We start from the raw sequence: 25,238 nt of genomic DNA, 5'->3' as shown, positions 1-25,238 counted from the left end.
TGTCAAAGTAAAAATTAGCAAAAATCAAATCACAAATACGTGGCTGAAGGCATGGATTTCCCCACTGAAACAAAGTGTTTCTCATTGCTGGAAATACAGATAGTTCTGTTCATCCAGTAGGTGACCAGTGGTGATACATTAAAAAAATGTATTTCAGTGGAAAACAAAACAAAACAAAATGTTTTACTTGCTGCTGAAAACGGTGACTCTTTTCCTCTAGTTCAACCATACAAATTAGCTAAGTTCTTGTCCTGTTGTTAAAAGCAAACTATTCCTCTATCTGTTTAGGAGAACAGTGAATGGGGTCAGAGTGGCTGGAGAGCAGCCAGACAGAGAGGGATCTGGGGGTGCTGATTGATACCCACCTGAACATGAGCCAGCAGTGTGCCCAGGTGGCCAAGAGAGCCAATGGCATCCTGGCCTGCATCAGGAATGGTGTGGTCAGCAGGAGCAGGGAGGTCATTCTGCCCCTGTACTCTACACTGGTTAGACCACACCTTGAGTACTGTGTTCAGTTCTGGGCCCCCCAGTTTAGGAGGGACATTGAGATGCTTGAGCGTGTCCAGAGAAGGGCGACGAGGCTGGTGAGAGGCCTCGAGCAGAAGCCCTCTGAGGAGAGGCTGAGGGAGCTGGGATTGTTTAGCCTGGAGAAGAGGAGGCTCAGGGGTGACCTTATTGCTGTCTACAACTACCTGAAGGGTGGTTGTGGCCAGGAGGAGGTTGCTCTCTTCTCTCAGGTGGCCAGCACCAGAATGAGAGGACACAGCCTCAGGCTGCACCAGGGGAAATTTAGGCTCGAGGTGAGGAGAAAGTTCTTCACTGAGAGAGTCACTGGACGCTGGAATGGGTTGCCCGGGGAGGTGGTGGAGTCACCAACCCTGGAGCTGTTCAAGGCAAGATTGGACGTGGCACTTGGTGCCATGGTCTAGCCTTGAGCTCTGTGGTAAAGGGTTGGACTTGATGATCTATGAAGTCTCTTCCAACTTTGGTGATACTGCGATACTGTGATACTGTGTGTGAATGCCATAATGAGATAAAGAATCCAAGTTGCCTCTGTATTTCATTGGACTTCACAACTATGTCAAGACTTAATCTTAAATGATAATACAACTATTAAGATATCATTAGCATCATCATCTTACTGCAGCAAGGTGACATGGTTTTAAAGAAAAGTAGAACCCATTTTCACACTTTTGTGAACCTTCTGTATTTCCCTATGTGATTGTGTCTTTATAGGCCACCAAACCAGACACACAAACAGGATTTGTCTTCCACTAGTTTATTACAACATGATTATGCTAAGATTCATCTCTGAATAAGTCTAAACTTTTGTTCCTTTCTTAGCATATGACACCAATTCCTGCAAATGAGTATGATTTACCAACGACTCTTTGAAATCATTATCAGCAGACTTCGAAGGAAAGCTGGAACACAAAAATGCAAGACAGAATTTCCTTCCATCTCACTGGTGGGCATTTACAGTATTTCTGAGGGGAAAAGAGCATAAACTAAATAAAGTTTTCCTGGAAGAAAGGTAAAAGAATACTGGTATCAAGTTTCTCCACAGAGATTGATAGATTCATAGAATACTAGGTTGAAGGAGACGTCAAGGATCATCTAGTCCAACCTTTCAGGGTAAGAACATAGTTTAAATGAGACAGATCAGCATCCTGTCAAGCTGAAACTGTCTACTGTAGGGGAATCCAACACCTCCCTTGGGAGTTTGTTTCAACATCTAATAGTTCAAATGGTGATTTTTTTTTCCTGGCATCCAGTCGAAATCTTCCCAGTAGCAACTTGTACCTATACCCTTTGTCTTTACCATGTCACTCTTTGTAAAAGAGTAGCTCATGATAGCTGCCCTTTACTTCATTATGAGGTGTCCCCTAACCTTTCTCTTCATAAGGCTGAATAAAGCCAGTTCTCTCAGCCTTCCTTCATGTGACAGGTCTTCCAGTCTTCTGATCATTCTTGTTGCCCTTCTCTGGACCCTTTCCAGCCTGTCTGCATCCTTCTTGTATAACAGGGACTAACACTGTACACAGTATTGAAGGTGCAGCATGACCAGCAGTGAGCAAGGTGGAAAAATGACATCTTTATCTCTGCTTGTGATACCCTTATTAAGGTAACTCAGCACCTTTTGTCATTCTTTGCCACTGCACGCCATTCACTCATCTTAAGCCTTCTGTGCAGCAAGGTCCCCAGGTCACTCTCCACAGTGCTGCTCTCAAGTCAGATGGCTCCCAGTTTGAGCTGCATTCATAGAATCATAGAATCAAGCAGGTTGGAAGAGACCTCCAAAATCATCCAGTCCAACCTATCACCCAGCCCTAACCAATCAACTAGACCATGGCACTAAGTGCCTCATCCAGGCTTTTCTTGAACACCTCCAGGGATGGTGCCTCCACCACCTCCCTGGGCAGCCCATTCCAATGGGAAACCACTCTCTCTGAAGAACTTCTTCCTAATATCCAGCCTATACCTACCCTGGCACAACTTGAGACTGTGTCCCCTTGTTCTATTGCTCGTTACCTGGGAGAAGAGGCCACCACCCACCTGGCTATTATGTGTTCCTGGGTGCAAGATTCTACACTTGACCTCATTAAACTTCATACAGTTCCTTCTTGTCCACCCAAACAGCCTGCCAGGGTCTTCCTGGAGGGTGGCTCTCCTATTTTGGGTGTCAACTTTCCAACCTTTTTTAGTGCCATCAGCAAACTTCATCAGGATGCTCCTACTTCCAATATCTAAAACATTAATGAAGATACGAAATAGTGCTTGGCCCAATATTGATCCCTGGTAGATCCCACTAGTGACAGGTTGCCAGAAAAAGCTATTTATTATCACCCTTTGGGTATAGCCCATCAGCCAGTTCCCCATCCACCACACAGACCACTTATATGGGTCATAATACATCAAGTTTCTCAAGAAGACTGTGGGAGATCTTTTTCTTAGGCTGAAATAAAACAAAAGCAAGAGTCAAAACTAAGTACAGCTTCCCTTTAAGGAGAGGCTACAGAGAACCAGTATATGCTGCAACACCAGCACATAGCACACGATGCTGGAAATCACAGACTTGACTGGAAGTGCCTAACTGTAGGTACCACTGTTCCACTGTCATTCATCTCTGCTCAAGTAAGCACAAACAAAAGAACGATGGAAGACTCAATTTTCAAAACAGCAGTGTTCTGAGGAAGCCTACAAATGTGACCTCGTAATGTTCCACAGACAGGCAGCATTAACGTACTGGTGCAAATTTCAGGTCAGAACAGGCTCTAAACTTAAGTGCCTTCTACTGTAATTCCTAAATTGCCAAAGCTCAAGATAAGTATATTTATGTAGTCCCATTCACAAAGCAAACAAATCAATGTACTTATTTTTACTGTCTCATTTGTAAACTCCCTTGACAAATGGAGTAACCTCGTTTTTCCTTTTGGACTGCAATAAATCAGAATGCATTTAGCCCATAGTTCACTGACGATTCATCTACCTGGCACAGCAAGAACCTAAATCTCAAGCATGTATGCTGAGATTTGGGTACTTGAAACATGACCAAAGTGTCAAATGGATTTTTCTGTGTAAAGTTACATTACAGTGTTATTATCTTTTTGATGGGGTTGAGTGTCCAAAGCACTCTGGAAATAACTTCTCACTCAGATATGCTATTCAACAAAACTTAGTTATCTTGAATCCTTCCTACTGACCCACATTCTTCAGATTCCCTTTGCAGGTCTCCACATAGTCTGGGTGGAAGAAAAGCAGAAAAAATATAGTAACTTTAAAAGTCTTGAACCATGAATAGCTCCCTTGACAGTGCTGGATTCTGCAGAGGTAATTGCTCAAAACCAGTTTAAAATTATTTACTGCATTAAGTTGAACTTGTGCTTGCTGCTGAGTAAAAGCATATGATACAAGAGTTACCGTGGCTTAGCCATACTGCGGCACTTGGATGATCGGTGTCACTGAACATGTCAGAGCCTGAGATAGGTCTGATCATCACATCATGAAGACTCTTTCAAGACATAAAACAAGACTCAAACACCGTCATCAGTGTAATTTGGGCTGTACAGACCTAAGTACGTGTGTACTACCAAGCATGATTTATTTCTTAACTGTTAAACCACTGTTAGACCAATTGTTAACCATTTCCAAAAGTTACTCTTGTGAACATGATGGGAATCATTGTGATGTACCAGCATACCCTATAAAGACCACATCCCCATCTGGAAACACATCAGCACTTCCACCCTCAGATCAGCTCTAAAGAGATGTATTTTTCAACCTCAGCATTTATGCTTTGAATGTTCACGTTTCTCCTTTTAAACAGCTTACAATGGAAAATTACATTTTCAAGAGGTCTTTTCTCTGTTCCTTTGAAAAAGCCATTGATATGGAAGGATCTATCCAATATTCCTTTTCAAGGAAAATTAAATCCCCAGTTCTCATAGTCGCACAACAGGAGGTCCCAAGAAGTATAACAAATACTCTTACCCACTTTAAAATGCCAGTGAGGCTGCATCTACCAATCTTGCATGCTAGTCCTCACTCTGTGCACACCTTCAACCTGCTTTTGTCTCCTGAATGTGTTTTCCAGACAGATACTCCACCAAAGCATTCTCCTGTTATACCCCAATATTAACACTTCTACCATTTACATCCCTGATACTGAGGCGCCCCTCATTTAGCCACCTGAATCAAAACTGACTTAGCTGACTGAGGGAAATGTCCAGAGGATGTGGTCCTCTCTGACATTATGAAAGGAAGAACAGAATTTCTCACCATGTAAGTTCCTTTACTCTCCCAATGCTGTATGCTACTTGTTCCTGAGCAGGCTTCAGTTTGCAGTGTCAGTGGATGCCATCCTCGTTTTCAGAGCCTTTCATTTCTAAGTAATCTCTGCTACATTAAGAAACTACTTAAGGAAAAAATAGAGATAATCAATGAAACCCTGGTTTAAAATATGCTTGCAAACTGTGCTAGTTTGAAGTTAGCTAGAATGTTTTTGTGAGAATAACTAGATCATAGGCTGTGAAAGGAAAACAATGGTGATGTCCACTTCCCTCAGAAGTCTCGCTGAGGAGTTTGGGAAGAAGAAAACATAGATAACACTCTCGCCATTTTCTCTCACTCTGGCTTGGGCTGCTGCCTGAGCAACATCTTACTCCCTAACCTCACCTTCCATTTGGCCTAACCCACTTTGCTTCATAACCTCTTGGCTGAACTTCTATTCTTCTTTAAGACTGGGGTAAGGTTGAGAGGGGCAGGGGGAAGGCAGGGGTGGTTGAGAGCCCCTCCTGGAGACTCAGGTTTCTGGGAGGGGAGTTGTGTTTCTGTACTACCTTTTACCTTGTATATTTGTGTATATACTGTATATACTGTATATACTGTAAGTATCTGTATTGTATATTGTGCTAGCTGTAAATAAATAGCTTCATTTATATTCCCAGAGCCCAGCTGAGTCTAATCTGGGTAATTTCTAAAGTGGAGGGGGGCGGGGAACACCCAAACCATCACAAAACACACTGATGTATCTGTGCCCCAGAAGCTTGTAAGGACTTTCTGTATATGCCTTCAGCATTTCATGGACAGAAGTTGCTGTCTACCAACACTCAAGAAAATTTTTCTGAACATTTGTAGTTCTTAGCAAAAATTGTTCTGTTCTACAGTTAGTATTAAAGCACTACTCCTGTATCATGTGATTGTTTCCTATTAGCAAGAAGTAGCGCCATAGAATAAATCAGCCAGTGGACTCAACAGAAAAAAAAAAGAAAGAAGAAACACTGCATTTGAAACTTATGAGTGAGTTTCAGGAAGGAAAACTAGTGGAGGGGAGTGTCTTGCAAGACACAAAGCTACAAAGGACCTCTAGAAATCATCTAGTCCAATCTCCCTGCCAAAGCAGGTTCACAAAGGGCACGTTGCACAGGAAAACATGAAGGCATGTTTTGAAGGTCTCCAAAGAAGGACGTTCCACAACCTGCCTGTTCCAGTGCTCTGTCACCCTCACAGTAAAAAAAAAATTCCTTCTGTTGAGGAGGAACATCCATTGCTGTCACTAGCCACCACAGAAAAGAATGGCCCCATCTTCTTGACACCCACTCTTAATGTATTTGTCAACACTGATATCTTCTCAGCCTTCTCTTCTCCAGGCTAAACAGCCTCAGGAACTCTTAGTCTTTCCAGGCCTACAATTGGACTCTGCACTGCTGATCACAGCCCCCTGAAATCTATTAACAGTTTACAGAGTTCTCAATCCATCTCAAAGCCCACTCATTTATCCCACACTTACTGAGATTGCCAGTGACAATTCTATAGAATACAGTGTCAAAAGCCTTGATAACATCGAACTAGACAACACCCACTGCTCTCCATCTGCCCAGCTGTCCCCATATCACAGGCAATCAGGTTAGCCAAGCATGACTGTCCCTTGTGAATCCATGCCAACTACTCCTGACAACTTTATCTTCCAATGTGCCCAGAGACAACTTCCAGAATTAGCTGCTCCATGACCTTGCCAAGGATGGAGGTGAGGCTGACTGACCTGGGTGATCCTTCTTGCCTTTTTTGAAGACTGGAGTGACGTTGGCTTTTCTCCAGTTCTCAGCCACCTCTCCCATTCTCCATGATGTTTCAAAAACGATGTCGTAGAGTGGTTGAGTGGTAGAGCAACAACATCAGCCAGCTCTTGCCAGCACTTGCATGTGCATCCCACTAGGGACCTGCAGAAACCTAGGGCTCAGGACTTGGATAAGTGCTCTCTGCATTGGATTAAAATGCAGCTGCAGTGGTGGTGGGCGGAGTTAAATCTGTCTAGTGAGCAGTCACTAGAGATGCACCCTAGAGTTCAATACTGGGGCCTATTCTCTTTTAATATCTTTACCAATGTTCTCGATGAGGGGACTGAGTGCACCCTCAGTAAGTTTGCAAATCACACCAGGCTGAGTGGCTACGTCAATCTGCTAGAGGGAAGGGAAGCTTTACAATAGGATCTGGACAGGTTTGACTGATGAGTCAAGGCTAACTGCATGAAGTTCAACAAGGCCAAATGATAGGTCCTGCACCTGAAGCCACAACAACCTCACGGTAAGCTACAGACTAGGGGATGTGTGGTTGGAAAGCCGAAACTTGGAGAGGGACTTGGGGGTATTGGATGAAAGTCAACTGAATATGGATCATCCGTGTGCCCAAGTGGCCAAGAAAGCCAATGGCATCCTGGCTTGTATTGGAAACACTGTGTCATGCAGGAACATGGAAGTGGTCATCCCTCTGTACTCAGCACTACCGAGGCTGCACCTTGAAAACTGTGTTCAGTTCTGGGCCCCTCACTATGGGAAGGACACTGAGGTGCTGGAGAGTGTCCAGAGAACGGCAATGAGGCTTGTGAAAGGCCTGGAGCACATGGCATATGAGGAGCATCTGAAGGATCTGCCCTGCAGTCATGAAGGGGGTGAGCAAAGGGGTCCTGCCCGCATGAGGACTGCCCCGTGCGGTGACTGCGCTGGAGCCAGGCTGGGATTGGCTGTGCGCTTTCGCGCCTAAGGTGTGGTAACTCTGCCCTTTGTCTAATGAAGGTATAAGTATTGGGGTCTTCCTGCCTTTGGGGGTTCCCGTCTTGGATTTTATCCCTGCTTGGACGCTCGTGCTTGCCTGAGAGCTCCCCCACTCTCCCCTTGCCTTGGATGCAGAGAGATCTTCAAAGAACTGCTTTCCTATTGACACCTTTGTAAGCCTAACGACTCTTAATGGCCCACTAGACAGCTGCGGAAAGGTGAACGACAGAGGCAGACCGCGAGCAAGTCAGCCTGATCGTGAGTTATTTTGGCTCAATTTATTAGTAAGAAAAATGCTATAATTTAATAGCTATAGCCTTTTCCAACTTCTGACTTCCAAAATAGTCAGATTATTGATGGTATCCCTGTAGGTAATTCTCATGCGACTGAATCTGCTAATTAAACTAAATTAATCTTTGTATATATAGTTTTGGGGGCAGGTTTTTAGGAAAATAAAATAACTATTTTTGTATAAATTCCCAACTCGGCCACACATTAATTCCTGCCTCCACAACAATGCAGCATGTGGACCTGGTGCTCGCTCTAGTGATGATACCTCAGTACTGGGTTAAGGGTTGGACTAGACGATCTTTGAGGTCTCTTTCAACCAAACATATTTTGTGATTTGTGGGTGTGCTGTTTGCCCAAATTATCTCTGACCTAGTCTTCACTGAGGGAGAATCTTCCATTCTCTGGACTTTCTCTTCTACCTCTGGCACTGGGATTTCTGAGGCCTTGACTTAGCAATAAAGATGGAAACAAAGAAAGCATTTGGTAACTCTGCCTTTTCCGCACCCTCTGTTATCAGGGCTCGCACTTCACTCAGCAGTGGGCCCACATCTTCCTTGGTTTTTCTTTTGCCACTTATGTATTTGAAGAAGCTCTTCTTGTTCTCTTTTGCCAGATTTAATTTCAAGTGGGCCTTTGCCTTCCTTGTTGCATCCCTACATTCCCTGACAATGCTCCTACAGACCTCCCAAAAGACCTGTCCCATTTTCCACATACTATAAACTCCCTTCTTCCATATCAGCTTGTCTAGCAATTCCTTAGTCACTGACGCAGTTGCCTGCCTCCTCTACTTATTTTTCACTTGAAGAAATGCACCAAATTTGAGCTTGGAGGAAGTGATGCTTAAATATTAATCAGCTGTCTTGGGCTCCTCTATCTTCTGAAGTCCTATCTCTTGGGATTCCTCCAAGTATGTCTTTGAAGAGGACTAAGTTAAACCTACTTTAGTCCAGGGTTCCAATTCAACTTATCTTGCTCCTTGTACAATAATGAGCTCCAGTTATAATAACCAAGGCTGCTCTCAACCTTCCCTTTCCACATTCACTCCTTCATGCAGCTCTACACTGCATACTTGCCCTGACACAACCACCTGATTGTTGGCTGTGAATTGACTTGACTCCTGACCTCCAGACCTTTGCCAAAAGAAGCTATTTGCACGGAAGTGGCAAAGTGATTTTGTTTTACTTGCATGGGCTTCAGAGTGGCTTTAATTGCAAAGGTGTTTTTAACACAGCAATCATGAGTACCTACTAGGGACGTAGACTAATACTTCAATATTGGTACAGTGATTCTCATTTAGCTAGAGACTTCCTTTCCCACTGCCCCATAAGCACAATCTCCAGCATGCAGAGCCCATTTTCTGATGTTTTTCTGGAGCTGACTCCCTCTACTCAGTGCAGAAGAAGAGAGTTGCAACCCTGCTGTTTCTATAAAACTACTCCACTGTTGTTAGGGTATCACTCAGCACACAAGTCATCTCTGGAGTTTTATATATGGGAATACAGTTCACGAACTCGAGAAGATGAGGTTTAAAGCAAACCTTCCAGGAGATACATGAGTAATTCTTTAACAGTCATAAGAATTGGTGAAGGAAGTTGCTTGCTCTGCTATTATGAGCATAAATAGTTAACAATATATTATCCAGTGGAGAGGAAATATAGTACTTAATTAAAGAAGCTATTATTCTTGATTTTGATAGTCTCGCACAGTATCCTTCTGGACGGCATCCAGCATCCAGTGAGACCAATCCATACTAAAAGGGGTGAACAGGCTGATGGGTTGAGCTCAAAGAATACAGAAAATAGGGTCACATCAGTCTGACAAACAGTTACCATTGGGTTTGCCCAGGGCTCATTTTTATGGCTAGCAATCTTCCACCACTTTATAAATCACCTGAACACAGAAATCAAATATATATCAAGTGTAAGTTTGCCAATAACACTAAATTGGGAGGAGCTGTGAACTCCCTCAAGGGCAGAAAGGCAGTACAGAGAGATCTAGATAGGACAGAGTAACTACCAACTGTGTGAAATATAACAAGTGTAAGTGCAGGATTCTGCACCTAGAATGGGGTAGTCCTGATTGTATTCATATGAGGTGTGGAACAAGAAGCTGCTGAGCAGCCCTGCTTAAAGAGATCTCGTGGTTTGGGCCTGTGGCTAGTTGAGCATGAGCCAACAGTGTGTCCTTGCAGTCAAAGGTGCCAACTATGTCCTAGGGTGCATCAAGCATAGCATCTCTAGCTAGTAGAGGAAAGTGATCATCACACTCTACTCTGGACTGGTGGGCCCCCACCTCAAGCACTATATGCCATTCTGAGCACCTCAGTATAACAAGGGCATCAAACTATTAGAGTATGTTCAGAGATGGTGAAAAGGTAAGATTTAGGTAGAGCAGCTGACAACACTTGTTGGGAAAGATACTATCCCAACATCAACAATGGAAAGAAAAGGCCATATACTATGATAAGTCTATGAGTGAATTCATTTTAATGATTTTTAAATGATTGACCTCTTATTACTCTGAAATCTTGCAATTTTACTTAGTGTTTTCCTAAAAGTTCCAGAACTTGGAGGCAAATATTATTTGAAAATGTCTGTTTCATGAACTTTCATTAAGCATTTGGCCCTTGCACTTGCTGAAGGGTTTGGAAACACAAAAATCCAAAACCATAAATCAAGAACAATACAGAACAAAGCCAGACATTGTTTTGTGTTTGGTTTTTTTTAACTCATGCTTTCAATCCAGCTTCTGAGCATCATAATGTCCAGTGATTTTCATATGTTTATAGCTGACTATGCTGTATTATCAAACTAGTAACACTGTCTCGTTGAACTACCATCCTTTGCAACTTCAGGGCAGCATAAAATTCATAGATTCATAGAATACCAGGTTGGAAGTGACCTCAAAGACCATCTAGTCCAACCTTTCAGGGTAAGAACATAGTTTAAATGAAGTGGCCAATACCCTGTCAAGATGAGCCTTGAAACTATCTACCATGGAGGAATCCACCACCTCACTTGGGAGTTTATTCCAATGTCTAATAGTGTGAATGATGAATATTTTTTTTCTGGCATCCAGTTCAAATCTTCCCAACAGCAACTCATACTCATTACCCCTTTACCAAGTACCTAGAAGCCACTTTAAATTATTAATTTCTAACAGGATAAACATAGAATAGAATTATAGAATCAACCAGGATGGAAGAGACCTCCAAGATCAGCCAGTTCAACCTAGCACCCAGCCCTAGCCAGTCAACTAGACCATGACACTAAGTGCCTCATCCAGGCTTTTCTTGAACACTTCAAGGGACTCCACCACCTCCCTGGGCAGCCCATTCCAATGCCAATCACTCTCTCTGGCAAGAACTTCCTCCTAACATCCAGCCTATACCTACCCCGGCACAACTTGAGACTGTGTCCCCTTGTTCTATTGCTGGTTGCCTGGGAGAAGAGGCCATCCCCCACCTGGCTACAATGTCCCTTCAGGTAGTTGTAGACAGCAATGAAGTCACGCCTGAGCCTCCTCTTCTCCAGGCTAAACAACCCCAGCTCGCTCAGCCTCTCCTCATAGTGCTTGTGCTCCAGGGCCCTCACCAGATTTGTTGCGCTGCCCTGGACACGTTCCAGCACCTCAACATCTCTCTTGAACTGGACACAGTACACAAGGTGTGCCCTGACCAGTGCCAAGTACAGGGGAAGAATAACCTCCCTTGTCCTACTGGCCACACTGGTCCTGATGCAGGCCAGGATGCCATTGGCTCTCTTAGTCACCTGGGCACACTGCTGCCTCATCTTCAGCTTATTATCTATCAGTACCCCCAGGTCCCTTTCCTCCTGGCTGCTCTCCAGCCACTCTGTCCCCAGCCTGTAGCACTGCTTGGGGCTGTTGTGGCCAAAGTGAAGAACTGTGGTCTAAGTATGCACTAAAAATCTTGCTACTGTCTTTTCTGCTACCAACCACATTTTACCTTTTTCTGTTTGCATGAGAGAAGCAACACATCAGACGGCAGCACTAGCTTGTTGTTTTACTTTGACCTACTACTTCACTCTAGAGTCCAAAGAGGTGAAACAAACTATCAGAGGCAGGATGTATATACCTAAATGTCTCCTATGCCAACACGTTGGAAAAAAACGGGATGCATACAAAAATGAGTATCTCCTTTGAGTATAACAGGCACATCCTCATGGCTGGGAGCACTTGACACGTAATTACATACACATCTGTGAACAGGGCATGTATTGCAGTACACTGCTAATTCCACAAACACAAGCAAAGCATAGGAAGATGAAATGAAAAATGCTTGCATGTCTATGGGAAAACTCTAATTGAATTCAAGAATTTTAAATCTATCTCTAAATGCACAAAAGCAGACAACATCTCACAGTCCTTTCTGCAGAGCATGCAGCAGTGAAATTAACAGAGATGAAGGATATATGGGACAAAGAATCACAATAGAAACAAATACATCTGTATTTCAAACTGCATTTGAAAACAGGCAAAGCTGGCTTAGACTCAATGGCACTGCTACTTTCCATGATGTCACTAAAGCAATCAAGACATAAAAGAAAATAGAGGTGTTCCCCAAGGATCAGTGCTGGGCCCAGTCCTGTTCAACATCGTTATTGATGATCTGGACGAAAGGACTGAGTCCAGCATCAGTAAGTCTGCAGATGACACCAAGCTAGGAGCAGGTGTTGATCTGCTGGAATGTAGGAGAGCCCTGCAGAGGGACCTAGACAGGATGGATGGGTGGGCAGAGGTCAATGGGATGGGATTTAACATGGCCAAGTGCAGGGATCTACACTTTAGACACAGCAACCCCAAGCAGCACTACAGGCTAGGGACAGAGTGGCTGGAGAACACCCAGGAAGAAATGGACCTGGGGGTACTGGTAGATAGTAAGCTGAAGATGAGGCATCAGTGTGCCCAGGTGGCCAAGAGAGACAATGGTGTCCTGGCCTGTACCAGGAAGTGTGTGGCCAGTAGGACAAGGGAGGTTTTTCTTCCCCTGTACTGAGCACTGGTCAGGCCACACCTTGAGTGTTGCTTGCAGTTCTGGGGACCTCATTTCAAGAGAAATGTGGAGGTGCTGGAACGTGTCCAGAGAAGGGCAACAAGGCTGGTGAGGGGCCTGGAAGAGGCTGAGGGAGCTGGGGTTGTTTAGCCTGCAGAAGAGGAGGCTCAGGGGGCACCTTGTTGATGTCTACAACTACCTGAGGGGAGGTTGTAGCCAGGTGGGGGTCAGTCTCTTCTCCCAGACAACCAGCAACAGAACAAGGGGACACAGTCTCAAGTTGTGCCGGGGGAAGTATAGGCTGGATGTTAGGAGGAAGTTCTTGCCAGAGAGAGTGATTGGCATTGGAATGGGCTGCCCAGGGAGGTGGTGGAGTCCCTTGAGGTGTTCAAGAAAAGCCTGGATGAGGCACTTAGTGTCATGGTCTAGTTGACTGGCTAGGGCTGGGTGCTAGGTTGAACTGGATGATCTTGGAGGTCTCTTCCAACTTGATTGATTCTATGATTCTATGATTCTTCCATGAGAGGGGGCAGAGGGAGCCAAGGTGGATATACAGGTAGGTGTTCAAGACATGACATGGATATGCATTCGAGGTATAATTTGGACCTCCCACCACAAGCTAGCAACCAAGACTGCAGAGCAGAGTCATAATAAAGACTCAACAGAACCAATGAGATGTGAAATACAATGTATATTAAATACACATATATATGTATAAAAAATATAATGTATATAAAATAATGTATTTGTCATGCCTACTTTATATATTGTATCATCTTATTATAGAAATCTGCTATAATATAAAGGAAAGTCATTAGAGCATTAGCCACTCATCAATATTTTCAGACTTCAACATATGATGAATATCATCAAGAGCAAACACAAGCAAAATCAAATACAAGATATCTGGATTATCCATAAGAAGTATTATATATCTATGTATTTCAATGGCAAGACCATATCATTCTATTCTTAACTCTCAATGAAAACACAAAAGCCACATGATTAAAACTTAATAAAATCTGTCTTCAAGAAGCAGAGACATGAAAAGTAGCAAATGAAGAACAACAGCACGGCTCCAACCCTAGTCAGGTACTTAAGAGCAACAGTGTCTCTTTCGAATCCTTTTGGGGCAGCGTTGGGGAACTGTTATTGGATTTAAACAAAACAATCATTTTCCCTTAACAACTTCCATACTGTTGAATGCCAATGGTGCTTTAAAAGTAAGAAGTAGCAATTTTCTCCCAAATGTCAACTTTTTTTTTCTTCACAAAATTATTATTATTTGTAGAATACCACGCAACAGAGTAAGTTCTGATATTAAAAACCATTTTATCCTCTTCAAATTCATTACACAACTCATGATTAAAAAAAAAAGGAAGAAAAGGCTCTCAAAACCTACATGGTCAAAGCATACAATATTAACTTTGTTCAAAATGCCATCAATGGTCTTTCAAATCTTTGTAAATTCACAATCCCAGTTCAAAGATCAGGAACTATACACTCTGAGCAGGTGTAATGGTTAAAATTGCACAGAATAGCATTGATTCACTTACAAACTAGCAACAAAACTTCTGTACTTGAACTGCTATGGCCAGCACAGGCATTTAGAAGAAATATCTCAGAGACTTCCCACAACTTCATTTCTGTAAGTGGTCACAGTCCTACCAAGAGTGCAGGGCATGATCAGCACCAAGGTTACACACCAAGGAACAATTTATTCTCTCTGTTGTAGCAAATGCAGTAAATCACAGCCTGACTATCCAGGGTTTCTCTAAGCCTCATCACTGACAAACACAACCAGGAGTGCTCTAAGCCATCTGTGACACTTTCACTTTGCATGCTAGCTGTCATGAAGCTTTTGCATGCAGAAAAGAGAAGACATCTAATGTATTATTCTTCTCTGTTTTCAAACCTGAAAGTCACATTCATCCATCTCAAGGCAATCTCTATGTCCAAAAAGTTAAGAAAGTTCAGACAAAAATGCTAAATCAGGGACTGCCCCTGAAAAAAAGCCTTTACCCTCCACATCTTGAACAAACCTGTAACTAAATAGGAGGCACATCTATATGTTTAAAGAGAGAATGGTTCTCTCCACATATATTAACAAAACAACAAAACATTCCTTGATAAGTAAAAAGTATTAGTCATGAGAAATGGTTTATGTTGTAATTTGTCAAGCCTTGGTAAAAACTCTAAAAATTGTAGCCAGAAAGCCCATATTTTAAAAATATGATGAATTATTTTTAACTCTTTCACAGTGCAGAAAATTTACCTCTCCAATAAACTCTCTTCATCTAAATATCAAATCTAAAATCTACCAAAAAATTAAATCTAAGGATTTCAAAAAAACACAGATATCCCCCAGCTTTTTCCAACCACACCCAAACAATTAGCTGTAATGCCCATGAAGGATGAGAAGGTAGCTAAAATTAATGCCATGTGGCTTGATGAAGTGCATTACTTGACTGGAAGTATCTGGAAAGATGCAGCCTCCAGAGGCCAGGATGCATTATGCTTTTGACTCTTCAGAAGGATGCAGAGTCCAGGGACTTCCTATACTTAACCTAAGCCACTTCAGTCCCTACAAAGAGCTTTGTCTACTTAGTGTAGATTAAATCCATCAGGTCTTGCAGCACCATTCAATACCTGAATAATGGCAAAATTTAATGGAGAAAAACAGCAGGTCTATCTCCAGCTGAAAAGTGTAGTTTTAAAGCAACATATTTCAAATCCATGACAAGAGACAAGTACAATAGTACCATCACTTACCAGCAGCATTTGGGCAATTTAGCAAGCTGGGAACCACAAAGCACACCTCTGCAGCACCAGCAACTCAAGGCAAGATTATTCTCCATTCTAGACAGTGGGCTCTGGCTGCACGACAGTAATGGCTCTCCACACCAATAAACAAAGAGATATGCAACAGCAATAAAATCTAGGATAAAGAGGCATTTGCCCTCAGGGCCACGTCTCCAACGACCATCCTTGTCACACCAGGACATAATGAATTCAGATTTTTCTGACTAGTTTGAAGCTGTTTTGTCAGCGACATAGTTTTGGCATACTGGTGAGACAAAAGTGATGCGAAATCGGAAGGGAAACTCACAGCAAAGCTTGCACTACCAGCGGGGATCCCTTATCTAAAATGAATATCTTTAGCCCAGCTTTTATCTGGGTACACAGAGAAGGAGTCATTAAGTATCCTTTAGTTCTTATGCCAACTAACTCATAGTTCACAGAATTGCACAGAAGTGGTTCCTCCCCAGACTCCTGGGTTTGCATGAGGCAAACTTTGGAGACGTGAGCAATCTGTGATGTAAGATGGAAAAAGATTTCCTCTTCTGCCTCAGAGAAATATAGTCAACTTTTAAAAGACCATAAATAACAAGATCCAGCCATCCTTCCTGAAACACAAACTTCCATTTCTTAATGCTAATGAAAGCCTCCTTAGATAATGGAGTCTTCTTGTAACCATGAACGTATATAGCTATTCTGCATGTCAAGGCACAGTTTCATATTCAAATGTGTTAGTTCCTAAATGTGTTTGTATATTACTGAATCTTCCTTATGCCTCAGCTCTGTTTAAAAAATTCTTATTTCCTTTCATAACAGTAAAGACAAATTTCATCTGCTTCTAGCCAATGCAAGAAGTGGGATGAAGCGACAAAAGAAATCCCAGTCAGGACCTGTTCCTAAGTACTCAAACCTCCTTCCACTTTAACTGGAGCATATTCAGGTTTCACAAGCTCTGTTTTAAAGCCAAAGGCAGCATTCCTATTAAAAAAAAAAAAAAAAAATTTCAGATGGCAGTTCAGTTGAGAAAAATACACCAACTGGTTGCATGTAACACCTTGATGAGTTCTACGCAAATCCTCATTCCAGTGGAAGGACAAGGCTTAGTCTGCTGTCCTCAGATCTCTTTCTGAACAAAATCAATTAAGTTGAAGAGATGTTCTACTCGCAGAAAGAAATCCATCCATTGTACAATTATACTTATAAAATTACAGCACAACAACTTCCATTCTTAAAGTACGATGTTAAACCTTTGCAAGACAGACTCTAAGTAATTCATCTAGAAAGACAAACACTATTTTTGACATATATACCCCCTTATGAATTATGAACTGGTTTGCTCCATCTAGATTGGTTTGCTGCATCTAGATTGATTTTGCATGGAAAGGATTTTTTTGGCACACACCTTGAAGACTAGAACTGTACAGGCTAGAAAAGAACTAAGCAGAAGTATCTTTGGCTAGTAGTGTTTATAAGAGTAAATGCTGTTAGTCTAAAAGTCCTATAATCTGAAATTTTAAAAATTATACTTGGGAGAATTTTCTTTCTAGGGGGAAAAAACTTCATCTCTTTGAGCACATTCTGTTATTACTCTGTTTTCTTCTGGTGCCACTCTTCCCCACAGAAGCAGAACAGAAGTGATGTCAAATGCTCAAAAATCCTTTAAAACGGAAAATAAAGTGTGTCCTCAGAGTTACTGCCCAGCACCAATGAAGTTCTTAACAAAAAGTGAAAAACAAACCCTATTTCAAAATACATACGTAAATTATTTCCACATTTAAAGATATTCTGCAGACAGTAAGAACTAGAATGTAAAAAATCATAATTTTAAAAAAGACATACAGGATTTAAAACTCAAAATGAAAACACAAATCTATGAAGGTGGCAGAGCAGGATGTAAAGATTTTAAGTGTAATGTGCTTATTTTTTTTTTCCTGTCAGAGTAGGGATAAAAGGGTTGATAAAGACAATATGTTTCTCCCAGAACTTCTGTTTAAAAAGGGTTCAGTACAGTATTCCCATTTGGCAAAGTAATGAAAAATATAAGGAACGTATGACCCAAACACAGCCCAATGGAAACTACATTAGTATGATCTGTGCTGTTTTACTGACAATGAACTCAGCTAGTGGTCTACTTCTAGTTTGAAAGAGATGTGTATTCAATTCATCAGGCCTCCCCTGGTGACAGACCCGTTAGTTGAACCAGTGGTTCAATTTCTAGTACTTTCAGAAGGTCATAGAATCATAGAATCATAGAATCAACCAGGTTGGAAGAGAGTGTCTTGGGTTCAAATGCAGGTTCCCAGAGCCTCTAATGAATTTAGTAGACCCAATGACAATTTATAGAATTTATAGAGTGCCCTCCCCTCTTTCCCCCTCCCTTCCCAGAGATAGGGAATTAGATGTAGAGAGGGAGAGGTGAGCACACCCAAATAAATCAATCTCACTCGATTTGGAAGTAAAAAAAAGGAGAAGTTTAACAATAACTTATAAAAGGTATTGGAGGTAGGGGAGTTTACAAAGGATAAGGAAGGGAAAACAGCAAAATACAAAAAGGGATGGATACAACCCGAGCAATGTGATGGTGTCTCTGCCTCCTGGCTGCCACGTGGTGTGCTGGTATGCAGTGTGAGTGTGTGGGTCAAGAGGGAGCCAAGGCAAAAGAGGAAGAGACAGGGAGCTCCTCTCTCTTTTATACCACAGGAAGTGGGGGGAGTGGGCTAACCATCACCTGGAGTGTGACCCACCCCTGGGGAGGGGCCAAGACCCCTAGGGTCAGGTTCAGGGTTACTCCCCCAGGAGTGTTAACCCTATACAGAGAGCTCCAAGATCATCCAATCCAACCTAGCACCCAGCCCTAGCCAGTCAAATAGACCAGGGCACTAAGTGCCTCATCCAGGCTTTTCTTGAACACCTCCAGGGACAGTGCCTCCACCACCTCCCTGGGCAGCCCATTCCAATGCCAGTCACTCTCTCTGGCAAGAACTTCCTCCTAACGTCCAGCCTATACCTTCCCCTGGCACAACATGAGACTGTAGACAGCAATGAGGTCACCATTGAGCCTCCTCACTGCTGTTTTCTTTTCTCTGCATATCTCCATGTATGAAGACACTATCAACACAACCATTGCCCAGGAGGAACAGAGTACTAAAATAAGGATCAGAGTCACAGAAGTTGCTGGAGCAAAGCAAGACATTTTTAGTTTCAGGGGAAAAAATGCTGGAAGGATGCTTTGGCATCCCCTGAGAGTACCCTAGACTTCCAATGAGAAGAAGTTCACCAGCCTCCTTCATTAGGGCACTTCCTACCAAATGTCACCCATTCACAATTTCTCTTTAGAGGCACTCACCAAGTCACAACAGCTCTTTGTGGCCTGCAAAGGAGATTTTCAATTCCTTCTCTCCTTTCAAGAGTCAAAAACTTCACTGGCATGCTTACTGGGTCATGCCAGTCAGCACTGAAGCTCCTCAAACCTTTATTCTCCACAAAAAAATGTGTAAAACCATTCCAGCATTCCTCTTACACATGCACCTGAAAATTATGCAGAACTACAGAATCTCCTGCACAGTAACCTCTGCAAAATCTGTTTCAGTCTGCTTCAGCACTTTTATGAAGGATGATACCAATTACTGTGCTACTCACAAGGGCACACTTAAATCTCAGAGATACTATTTTGCATGAACGATTAAGAGCAGCCAGCCAGGTCTTCCTTGCATGCATTGATGCTGAAAACCAAGATAAAAAAACAAAACTGCGACGCAGGCTGTGTTTTAAGCCTAGCATCCACAGACATTATTTGACTCCACACATCGCTTGGAAAAAAAACACAGATGAGTATCAGTCAGTGCTCCATCTTTATATATATGTACATACACACATGCATAGAAATGATAATTTCATATATCAGATGGAAAGGTACTCCACTGTCAGGTGCTTCAGAAATCCTTCCTCAAAAACCAAGCCCTTTTTTCTGTGTTTTTTTTTTTCTTTTTTTTTTTTTAACACAAAGCCACACTTCTGTAAGTTACAACAGGGTTAGAAACTGGGGCAGACTGCTTAAGTCATCAGCAACTCAGAGGCATTACACGATATCCAACTAGAGGGCAATTTAGATTAGGGTCAATTTTTCACCCTTTCAATTATGTAATATCAATAAAGGACATACAGAAATGATGCCAAATGTGAATACTCTATCTGGTAATCAAGCTAGAGTGCACACAGAAAAGAATATCCCTACCTGTTGTGGAAATAATCTCCTGCATAGCTCGGTAAATATTTTTTCTAAAATAGTCTGTACTCCCAGATGAAACATTTGCTCCCTTTCCTTGATTTAAAAATGTACCACTTTGCACTGAAAGAAGCCAACAGATTGTTGGTGGTATACAGCTCCTGAAGAGAGGTTTCTAGCAGTCAGTTTGAGCCACACCATCTTGCAAATGGCTTTTACCTCCACCTGTTCACAAGTTTCCACACCACAAGAGGAGGGAGCAAGTCCAATGCAAGCAATATACAGTGCAGCAGCCACACTAGAGAAAACACAGCATTGTCCACCTTCTCAAACCAGTTCACATATAAATATTTACATACTTGGTACCTAATTGTAGTTTTGTGGGTAAGGATGGAACATGGAAGAAGATAAGGCAGACACAGTGGGAGTCTAGCTTCAATCACAGTCAGCCGGAGAGGACAGGTGGGGAGATTTCACTGGAAATACCTAGGCAGCAAGCATGCACAGCTCCCATTCAAGACTGCAGAACAGTGAGGAATATACTGTGAATACAGGGTTTGATAGAGAATTAAAAGAGCTGTCCACATTCTCTGTGGGTATGAAAGGAATGGTAGTAATTAGTTAGTTCCAGTTAAGAGAGTTCAGTGGGTACAGAAAACATGTTATGCATAAAGGAGGATTGCTTCACCGATTCCAGTGAAATATATTTTACACACTTCTGATCAAGAAATTTAAAAGCATTCAGCTAGATGAACCACAATACAAAAACTCTTTGACAAGGAGATTAATTTCCACCATAACATGGAAATTCCCACTAATTTCAATGTAACTGCTCACAACTTTGTGGTGACGCACACAGTCAGAACATTTTCCAGATCCATGCTAATAAGCAGACACTCTTCCAAGGCACTTTCAAAACAAATTATCAATGTTTTCAAATTCTACCTTAACCTTAATGTGCTCTTTATTTTGCATTCTGAAGGACATCTCCAATCGCATGAAAGACTACCCAGCATGGAATCACCAAAGGGAAATCTTGCTTCACTAATTTGATAGCCTTCATAGAAGGCTAGATATGACAGATGAAAGGAGAGCAATAGATATCAACTATCTTGATTTGAGCAAGGCTTTTGATACCATCTCCCACAACATCCTCATAGGTAAACTCAAGAAAAGGGAGTTAGATGACTGGACTCTGAGGCGTATGGTAACTGGTTCAACAACAGAGTTCAGAGAGTTGTGGTTAGTGGTGCAGAGTCCAGCTGGAAACCTGTGACCAGTAGCGTTCCTCAAGGATGAGTATTGTTTCCAGTCTTGTTCAGTATATTTATAAAAGACCTGGATGAAGGGATTGTGTGTAGCTTCAGCAAGTTCACTGATGACATCACACTGGAAAGCCATGCTGCCATCCAACAAGATCTGGACAGGCTGAAGAGCTGGGTGAAGGCAAACCTCATGATGTTAAATAAGGGCAAAGTGCAAGGTCCTGCACCTACAGAGGAAAAACAGCAGGCACAGGTACAGACTTGGGGTCATCGTGCTGGAAAGCAGCAACAGGGAGAAAGAATCCCTTGCGTGTTCCTCATAGGTCAGCTGCTACAAGCCCTTCAGGAACCTCATTGCCCTTCTCTGGACATGCTCCACCACCTGTGAATTTTGTCTTGCTTTTAAGCCAAATTAAATCACATTGTATCACAAAAGCAAAATAAAGTGGAAGAAAATAAATTAGATTACAGGCTTCTGGTCAAATCACCACACTGAGGTTTGCTATTTAAATGCTGTTATTCAGTGGTTCCCAGAGGAGCTTTGGTTGTGACCATTCCCAGCATTTTTGTTCATTTCTTTCCCTGTGAAATTACTACTTTCCAAAAGTTAGTTTTGACTGCATCTCACAAAAGCCATATTATGTAATGAATGCAGTCATGTAGAAACAAAGTGCATGCAATTTTAAAGCAACTCTGTTCAAATGCCCCAGACTGTCAAATTTGCATCACCCAAATGATTTCAGTGGTTTGAAAACTACACAGTCGCACAGGAGCAATAGTCTGTCGGTCACACAGACACAGAGCTAACAGCAGAGGAGCCTGCATGCCGAAATAAAAAGGCACTGTTCGGTCCACAGCACTTAATTGCCTGTTTCTGGTGAACCGCTATTTGGAGCAATCTTCTTAGCTCCAGGATGTCAGACAGATTTGCAGCAGCATAGTTAACACTCAAAATGGGATTACTTCTCCTTCTCGGGTGCTCTGGGGGTAACATCAGTAAATGAATAATCTAACCTGCTCCAAACTTGTCATCTAACATCTTAAAGCTGCATGAGTGTCACAACTTCCAGATTCACCCTCTTACAAACTCAGGAGTATATTTTTCTGCATTTCATGATGCTGCATAGAGGTAAAACTGTTAAAAAGCTTTTTCTGAAAGGTGAAAGAAATACTCCTTTCACTCTAGAAGATGCAAAGTTTCATCCTGTTCTTTCGGTGACTCACTGCTATTGCAGCTTGTGAAGAGAATCTGACAGGCACCAAATTCTTCAGCATGGCTTTTAGTTAAAAACAGAAAGGCAGCATCTCATGCAGGTTAGTTTGACAGTTTACAAGTCAAAAAATTACAAATGAGAGCAAAATGTTTACATTGTATAAAATAAACCGGATGTGGAAGCTAAAAGATTTTAAGTTGTGCTATGCAAAGAAGACTTCTTCTGGATGGAAAATTTTTAAATAGCATTTAAATTATGCTACAAATCTTTGCAGTTCTAAATGGAACTGTATTTTGTATTAATAGTATTTCACCTGAGGATTAATCCTCTAGTCAAAAGGATTACTCCCTAAAGTAGAGTCAGCATGTCTAACTCCTGGATTTCTCACTCATACTGAAAACAAGCCAATAGACAGATAAGTCTTGCAGTCTACTTGTGAGTCATTCTCATACATGAATGTGTCTTTGTGGCCTGCATACAATCTGTGAAAGTCAAGTCTGGGCCCAAAAATCCCTGGGTTATCTGATGTCAGGCTGCAAAATCTGGCATCAGAAACTCAGTATTTTTGTTTCAGCCAGCTAAGACTCTTCCTTCCTTCACATCGACAGTATTCCAGACTACCAGTGTCAAAGTGTCATCTCAAGGACAGAACAGCACGCACAGACCTTTCACACCATGCTTCCTCCAATAAAGGGATGTTTACTTCTGCTGTGCTGAAGGTGTGCTCACTAGCTTACAGTAATGGAGAACTGTAGACTTCTGTGAGTAAAAAGTGGATTTCAGCTTGTCTCCTTCTTAAATGTGGACCCCACTGACACTGTAATTCTTATTTTTGGTACCACAATTCAGTACAGTGTGCTTCTGATAGCACTGAAGAGAAACAACAAAGCATGGAGAGAAACAATAAAGCAGCACCAGATGGTCACTGCAGCATGGGCTAAGGCGCCCTAAACTTCTCCTTACCACATCAATGAGGAGTGCAGCAGGGTTCTGTGAAGCTTATTTTACCAATGATGCAGCATGATGTGGTATGAAAGGTGAGACACAATGTCATTTAATGCCCGTATGGCCCAGTGTTTTTATTTGACATAGCCCACTGTGTTCAGAGTCCTAACAGGTATGGCTGTAACTGAAAGGCATTGAGAATCACAATTTGGATTAATTCTTTCAGGAACATTTCCACACAGTGCAACAACAGATGGGACAAAAGAGATAGACCCTGAATTCCTGAACTCACAGACTGCTTTGAGTGACTATCACCTGAAGATGCCTGCAATGATGACTAGGAAGAAATAACCAGAGATTCTGTATTTAACTGCAAACAAAAAGAGCAGCACATTACACTGGTTTTGGCCTCAAATCTCTACATCCTATGACTTCTATTACACCATTTTATAATTTATCCTCAAAGCATTCCGAGTCAGAATCTGGTTCAGAAATGGTACCCTCACGCACAGACTTTGTGTTCTGAAAACAACTCAAGACTGGGGAAACATCCACGCTGACCTTCCTGCAATATCACACCGTGCCTAAAGCAACAGAACGAAACCTCCTCATTATTCAGATTTCAGCTGCACTCTGGAGACAGAAAAAAAAAAACAAGGTCATGTTTATTGCTGATTTACAAAAGTCAGGCTAAGGAGACGTCAATGGAAACAGAGTGCGCAACCCTCGGGAAAGAAGGTCCGCGGTCTACGGCGGCCGTCGCCGCTACTGCGAAGCCCTACTAAGGACCTGCTCCCTCATCCCGGGACTCCCTGCCCGCCTGCTGCAGCGTGGACGGAGCCCTTTGGGACACCGGGGAAAGACGCAGCCAGACGACGGCAGCCCCCGGCCGTATGCACCGCGCAGCCTGTGCGCTCGGGTACGCCCGCGCCGTACCGCCCCGCACCCCTGCACTTTCGTGCTTCGTGACACTGCTGCACGCTCATGCAAACGTGGGAGCCACTCGCGCAGCACGAACACTCGTGCCTGCTGACGCGGCCCCGTGCACACGCATTCGTGCAACCCCCCTCACCGTGCACACATGTGCACGTCTGCGCACAGCACACACCCGTGCACACGTGTGCATATCCACGTACACTCCTGCACTACGCCCGCGGGCGTAGAGCACAGAGCCGGCCAGAGCGCGAACCGCGCACTCGGCTGCACTGCGGAGCAGCCGGCCGTGCGGGGAAGTGGGACTGTACCTGGGTCGCTTTGTGGAACTGCTTCTTGAGCCCGGCCACAGACATGGTGAGGACGGCGCGCTGCAGCCGAGCCGAGGGGCGATGCGGTGGGTTCTGCCGCCGCAAGGATGGGTCCTGCCGCCTTCCCGCCCGGTCGCGCTGCCCGCACCCGCTCGGTCGGCGGAGGCTGTCAGACGGCGGCGGCGGCGATGCGAGGGCGCCGTGACGTCAGGGCTGGACGCGCCGCCTTCCAGCGGGAGTGCGGGGGAGGCCTGGGCGATCCCGGGAGTACTGCAGCAGAGGAGCTGCGCGGCTGCCAGCCCGCGGGACCCGTGCTCTGTCCTGCCACCTCCCCTTCAGTTGGCGGGCGGTGGCCCTGTATGCACGTCCTAACCGTCAGACGCAGCTGTCGGCCCTTCCCGCCGGGAAGTCTCTCCAGCACGAGGGTGGGCTCTTGTCCTGTACGACCTCTCCCCGGAAAGGCCACTCCTGCCCCCCCTGCATCGGTCTGGGCCACAGGCGTGGGGTTCTTTGGCCTTCCCCTACCTGTGCGGGCCTCGGCCTCGGCCTCCCCTCAGCATCAGCCCTGGCAACGCAGGATGAGCGTGTCCTCGCGGGACATCCTCCGTGGAACTGAGCCTGAAGGGAAGAAATTGGCAGAGTTGTAATGAGGAAAACCGAGGAAAAGTGTCAGCAGAGGGGGGGTGAACGT

At 43.4% G+C, this 25,238-nt stretch overlaps 1 protein-coding gene across 1 annotated transcript in view; it reads right to left on the bottom strand.

The window, feature by feature from the left end:
- The window catches only part of SH3GL2 (SH3 domain containing GRB2 like 2, endophilin A1), a 111,258-nt gene extending 86,591 nt beyond the window's left edge, over window positions 1-24,667 (bottom strand). The window contains exon 1 of the mRNA XM_064140675.1: window positions 24,548-24,667. Coding sequence (XP_063996745.1) covers window positions 24,548-24,592 — 45 coding nt within the window. The 5' untranslated portion in view covers window positions 24,593-24,667. The remainder of the gene's footprint in view (window positions 1-24,547) is intronic.
- Between the last annotated feature and the right edge of the window lie 571 nt (window positions 24,668-25,238).

Source organism: Pogoniulus pusillus, chromosome Z (genome assembly GCF_015220805.1).
Source record: "Pogoniulus pusillus isolate bPogPus1 chromosome Z, bPogPus1.pri, whole genome shotgun sequence".
Lineage (NCBI taxonomy): Eukaryota > Metazoa > Chordata > Aves > Piciformes > Lybiidae > Pogoniulus > Pogoniulus pusillus.
The sequence above is the reverse complement of the archived record's forward strand: the minus strand, read 5'-3'. Positions and strand labels throughout refer to the sequence as shown.